This window comes from Hibiscus syriacus, unplaced genomic scaffold (assembly GCF_006381635.1).
Source record: "Hibiscus syriacus cultivar Baekdansim isolate YM2019G1 unplaced genomic scaffold, ASM638163v2 tig00002840_pilon, whole genome shotgun sequence".
Lineage (NCBI taxonomy): Eukaryota > Viridiplantae > Streptophyta > Magnoliopsida > Malvales > Malvaceae > Hibiscus > Hibiscus syriacus.
In genome coordinates, this window is record NW_024061947.1 from 4321877 (window position 1) to 4327876 (window position 6000).

General features: G+C 35.5%; 1 protein-coding gene across 1 annotated transcript; it reads left to right on the forward strand.

Annotated features, from left to right (window-relative positions):
- Positions 1 to 8: 8 nt before the first annotated feature.
- LOC120155294 (protein trichome birefringence-like) lies at positions 9 to 2623 on the forward strand. Its single transcript, XM_039166857.1, has 5 exons — positions 9 to 1091; positions 1277 to 1469; positions 1587 to 1780; positions 1872 to 2030; positions 2191 to 2623. Exons 1-5 carry the CDS (start codon positions 133 to 135, stop codon positions 2555 to 2557), a joined length of 1872 nt encoding a protein of 623 aa, XP_039022788.1. The 5' UTR covers positions 9 to 132; the 3' UTR covers positions 2558 to 2623.
- Positions 2624 to 6000: the final 3377 nt, after the last annotated feature.

Consider the following 6000-nt stretch of genomic DNA (forward strand, 5'->3'; position numbering starts at 1 on the left):
TCCTCCTGAACTGTACAGTGTTTTTCACTTTTGAAAACTCATACCCCATTTCCCACATTTTCTCTCTCCCCAAACACCATTTCCCCCTTCACTTTCCTGAATTTTTCCGTCACGCATTGGCCTTTCAATCCCATGGCGGATATAGCAAAGTACATGCCTATCAATGGCGGAACAACCGTCGCTACAGACTTTAAGAACCTCTTTTCGATCATCAAAACCAGAAGAACCGTGGCTTTCTTCGTGTTTGCCTTCGTCGGTTTCACTGTCTTCTTAGCCTTTTGCCCGTCTTCAAACTCTTCTTCTCCCTGGGTTTCCAGCATCTTTTCTGCTAGTTCATCCACTTCCACAACTGCCAGCTCTCAAAGATCTCAATTCCCTTCCCTCTTTAATTTCTTTTTTCCCAACACTTCTTCTCCACTTCAACAACAAAGCATTAACTTCACCTCTATTAATCGTACCAGATCTTTGAACGAAACCAATCTACTCCCTAGTTCGAGAAGCACAACTTTTTTGCCTCCCAATACAAGTACAAACAAAACCCAAAGTTCAGTTTTGCATGCAAATCAGACCAAAGCTTCTTCTCCAAATGTTAATGGAAATCCACCCATCACAAGCCATCAGACCGAGAAGAAAGAGAATTCCGATGAAGACCAGCAGGTTAATCAGACTACAACAGTCACTGAAACAACTCTGGCGGTAGCGGTATCTAACCTGAGTAGAAATTCTCCGGCCAAATCTGATTCTTCCGACAAGGTTAATCAGACTGCAACAGTGACTGAAAAAACTCCGGTGCTCGCTAATATGAGCCGTAATTCTCCGGCCAAATCTGAGAAAAGTGCAGCTCAAAAAGTAGTGGCATCAAACTACACCGCTTCAGGGCTGTCAGCTAAACAGGGGATTGAAAGTTTGATTGAATCTTTGATGAATTGCGATTTGTTTGATGGAGGATGGGTGAAGGATAATTCGTATCCGCTTTACAAACCAGGGTCTTGTTCGTTTATTGATGAACAGTTTAGTTGTATTATCAATGGAAGGCCTGATAAAGATTATCAGAAACTGAAATGGAAGCCTAAAGGCTGCACCTTGCCAAGGTATTTTTCAACTTCTCTTCAGTTCAACTATTGATTAGATTAATTTATCAATTTCTGGGTATATCTTGATCTTTGAATTTAGCTTATTGGGAATTTACATGCAATTGATCCTGCACTTAGAAGCTACATGGAATTTGTTTACTTTTTTAATTAAGCTAACACAAAAGAACTGGTTGTTTTTGAAGATTGAATGGTGGTCACATGTTGGAGTTATTGAGAGGCAAGCGTCTCGTTTTTGTCGGTGACTCACTGAATAGGAACATGTGGGTATCTCTAGTTTGCATTCTGAGAAATGCAGCGAAAACACCAAAAAATGTTTATGAAGCTCATGGAAGAAGCTACTTTCGAGGGGAAGCTTCGTATTCGTTCATATTCAAAGTAGGTTTTCATATTTCCTATTGATGAAATTCAATAAGATTGCTCAATTCTATCCTTGAAACTTGATGAAACATTACTTATTTACCTTTTCGGGACTGTGGTTTTGATGATTAATAGGATTATAACTGCACTTTGGAGTTCTTTGTATCTCCGTTCTTGGTCCGAGAATGGGAAATGCTGGACAAAAACGGAGCGAAGAAGGAGACATTGCGGCTTGATCTTGTTGGAAAATCGTCTGATCAATATAAATCGGCTGATATCCTCATCTTCAATACTGGGCATTGGTGGACTCATGAGAAAACTTCCAAAGGGTTGGTTGATTATATTTTTTTTTCCTTTTCACTTTTATTGCTGTTATTGTAACCAGTTGGTTTTAACAATTATTTCCGTGATAAACAACAGGAAAGATTATTACCAAGAAGGCAGTCATGTTTATGATGAACTCAATGTTCTAAAGGCGTTTAGGAAAGCGTTAACAACGTGGGCTAGATGGATTGATGCCAGTGTAAATCCAACGAAGACCATGGTGTTCTTCCGTGGTTATTCTGCTTCTCATTTCAGGTAAAAGGGAAAGATTTTGCCGATACTATTTATTCCTTCATATGCCATCCAGTTTTGAGATTGAATAAGCCAGCAGGATAACAAGTTTCTACCTTGTAGCACATTGAGAATTATGCAGGCATTTACTAATTGTTTTATGGTTGCTTGAATCTTTCTTCAGTGGGGGGCAGTGGAATTCAGGAGGAGCATGTGATAGCGAAACCGAGCCGATCAAGAACGAGACATACTTAACGGCATATCCGTTAAAGATGTTGGTGTTAGAGTCGGTGCTGAAGGGGATGAAAACGCACGTCACCTACCTTAACATTACTCGGTTGACTGATTTCCGAAAGGATGGCCACCCTTCAGTTTACCGGAAGCACCCAAAGCAGCAACTGAGTGAGGACGAAAAAAAAGCGCCTCTAAAATACCAGGACTGCAGCCATTGGTGCCTTCCTGGCGTCCCGGATTCCTGGAACGAGCTTCTCTATGCCGAGCTCCTCGTAAAAGAAAACAAGATGCGACAACATCAAAGGAGAGCTAGGTAAAAATTAAATCTTACGAACTTAGGTTATTTTATTTATTGTTTCCCTTCCACTTTGAAATTGTAGAAACAAAGAAAGAGAAGATTAAATTCTGGAAAAAAGGGAAAGATAGTAGATTACACTTAGCTCTTTTCATGGTAATAAATTTTCCTTGTTTATAGTATAATAGAAAATTGAGAATGTGATTTTGATTGGTAAGATTTGGAGATGAACCAAACACTCTCTAAAGCCTCAAAATTTCTTTGAGGATTGTAATTATATCTTCTTTTTTATTTTAGGAAAATAAATATAGTGGATGGATTCTGTTTTTCAGTATAACTCTGGTTTGTATTTGATACACTTATTATATACCATTCCAGTTTATAGAAATAGTTTTAAAACAAATGCAATAATTATAATTTTAGAAATATAATGACTTAATTTATTAAGAAAAATATTTAACCTATAAAATGTAAATTCTTGTAACATTTAAGAACTAAGATTTCAAGTCACTAAGCCTTTTACTCTTTATAATAATTCTTTTTTCTTGTCATTTACTACATTACTTTATTTCCTCTCAATGATAGTATATATTACTGTCATTTTAAAAGTCAAAACAGTCTATATCATTTTGTAGATTATCACTATCATTTTATTCCGATCATTTTATTATATATTACTAATTTTATAGATTTAAGAATTAATCTTATTATACATTAATAATTGTATAGATTAAAAAATTAATATTATTATGTATTCTTAATTTCATAGATTAAAAAAATTAGTCTGATAAACTTTTGAAAAGTAAATTTGTCATCTTTTAGAAAATTCAGATTTTATAAAATACATTAATTTTTTGGGTCATAAATTCAATTTTAACATGTTAGAAATAATTCATATATACTTTAAAACGTTGCGAGTTGAATTTATAAAGAACTAATTTCCAAAACTTTCAAAGATCAATAGAATTAGGATGATTTATTATATAAAAAATATTTTAAGGGTTAAGATTAATTTAGAATCTACTAATAACTTAGATTTGTTTATTTTCTTAAAAATTTAAAATTCAATTTAAAATAAAATCATAATTTAGAGATTTTTATTTAATTATTTTTTATTATATCACAAAACCAGGATATTAAAGTTGAAAAATTAAATTCTAAAATACATTCAACATATTTATGTTTGATAAATGTATAATGTCTTTACGTTTGGAAAAGTAAATTGTTTTAAAATGAAATTTAAATTCAATCACTTCCCTTATCTTAATACATGAATCAAACAATTTTAGTAGTAAAGCGTAAATGAATTGTTATTATTCTTTGAGGTCTCGGGTTCGAATACAAAAAAATTGAGAGTGTGAGCATTGAGTTATCTTTAAACATATATTGTCTTATACTTGTCAATATTTGTTGCGGAAGACGGCTATCGGATAGAGCAAAATCGCAACTGATAATTTGAGAAAATAAAAATGAAGATAAAAGAGATACAAAATTTACGTGGAAAACCCCTAAAATATTTAGGGTAAAAACCACGAGCAACGGTAGAAGAATTTCACTATGAGAAAATAGGAATTACAACCTCTCTCGATCTACCAAGGAGAAAACAATGATAATTCTCTCTAGATAAAAAGGAGAAAACAACTCTCAAGAAACTCTCTAATCTGTCTAGTATTGGAAGAAAGCTAGAATGCTTTGGGATGGTTTTGAAGCTAAATGAGCTAGGATATTTATAGTTGAAACCTAAGGACTAATTTGTAAATACCCTAAAATTTAGTGACTAAATTGAATTATCCCATTTTTTATATTTTCAACAAAAGGGGCCATGCACCTTTCGGTGCATTAATTTAGGCACCTTTCGGTGCTAGTCAACAATCTCCCACTTGAAGATTTGATTGGAACAATCATATCTTCACACCATTCTTTCTACCTTGTACCATCATGTTGCTTACGTTTCTGTCAGGCCACAAGAGGATCGACACCAGCTAAATTTATCAGCGTTGATTGCCTTCGTCATGAAATCTGCTATATTGTCTTTGGTATGGATCTTCTGCATATCTACCGTCCCTTCTTCCACCTTTTCACGAATGAAATGGTATTGAACTCGTATGTGCTTTGTCCTTGAATGAAATGCTGGATTCCTTGCTAGATGCAAGGCACTTTGACTGTCACAAAACAAAGAGACAAACTCTTGATTGTGCCCAAGCTCCTCCAATAGCATTTTCAACCAAATTGCTTCTTTACTGGCTTGTGTAGCTGCTACATATTCTGCCTCTGTTGTTGACGTAGCCACAACTGACTGCAATTTTGAAACCCAGCTTACAGCTCCACCAGCAATTTTGAACACATATCCTGTAGTAGATTTGCTTTTATCCAAATCCCCTGCATAGTCAGAATCTACATACCCATTGATTAGTAAGTTTGATCCTCCGTAACATAATGCAACATTTGAGGTCCCTTTGATGTATCTCAGGATCCTCTTTACTGTATTCCAATGCTCTTTGCCTGGATTCGCCATGTATCGACTAATCACTCCCACTGCTTGTGCAATGTCTGGTCTTGTGCATATCATAGCGAACATTAAACTTCCCACTGCTGATGCATACGGTACTCGAGACATCTCCATCCTCTCTTCTTCACTGCTAGGACTCATACTGGAGGATAATTTGAAGTTAATAGGAAGAGGGGTAGAAATTGGCTTACAATCTTGCATGTTGAATCGTGACAAGATCTTCTTCAAGTAATTCTTTTGTGAAAGCCAAATCTTCCTATTACTTTTGTCTCTGTGAATTTGCATCCCTAGAATCTTGTTTGTTGATCCCAAGTCCTTCATTTCAAATTCCCTAGCCAGTTGTGCCTTCAATTCTTCAATATGATCTTTGTTGGGTCCTACAACCAACTTGTCATCCACATACAACAGCAATATAACAAAATCATTATCACCAGACATCTTAAAATAAGCACAAGGGTCTGCATTAAGTCTGTTGTATCCAAGGCACATAATGAAGGAATCAAATCTCTTATACCAACACCTCGGCGCCTGCTTTAGACCGTACAGAGATTTGTTCAACCTGCAAACCAAGTTCTTCTTTTCTTTTTCTTCAAAACCTTTAGGCTGGAGCATGTAAATCTCTTCTTCAAGATTTCCATGAAGAAAAGCTGTTTTAACATCTAGTTGCTCTAGATGTAAGTTCAATGTAGCACACATTGCCAAAACTACTCGAACTGTTGTTAGTCGAACCACAGGAGAAAATATTTCATTGAAATCAATACCTTCTTTTTGAGCATATCCTTTGACCACCAGTCTTGCACGATACCTCTCAACTTGATCGTCACCATTTCGCTTGATTTTGAAGACCCATTTGTTACCAATTGGCTTCCTTCCTTGTGGTAGTGGCACAAGGTCCCATGTATTATTTTTATGAAGGACTTCGATTTCTTCTTGCATCGCCATCATCCACAATGAAG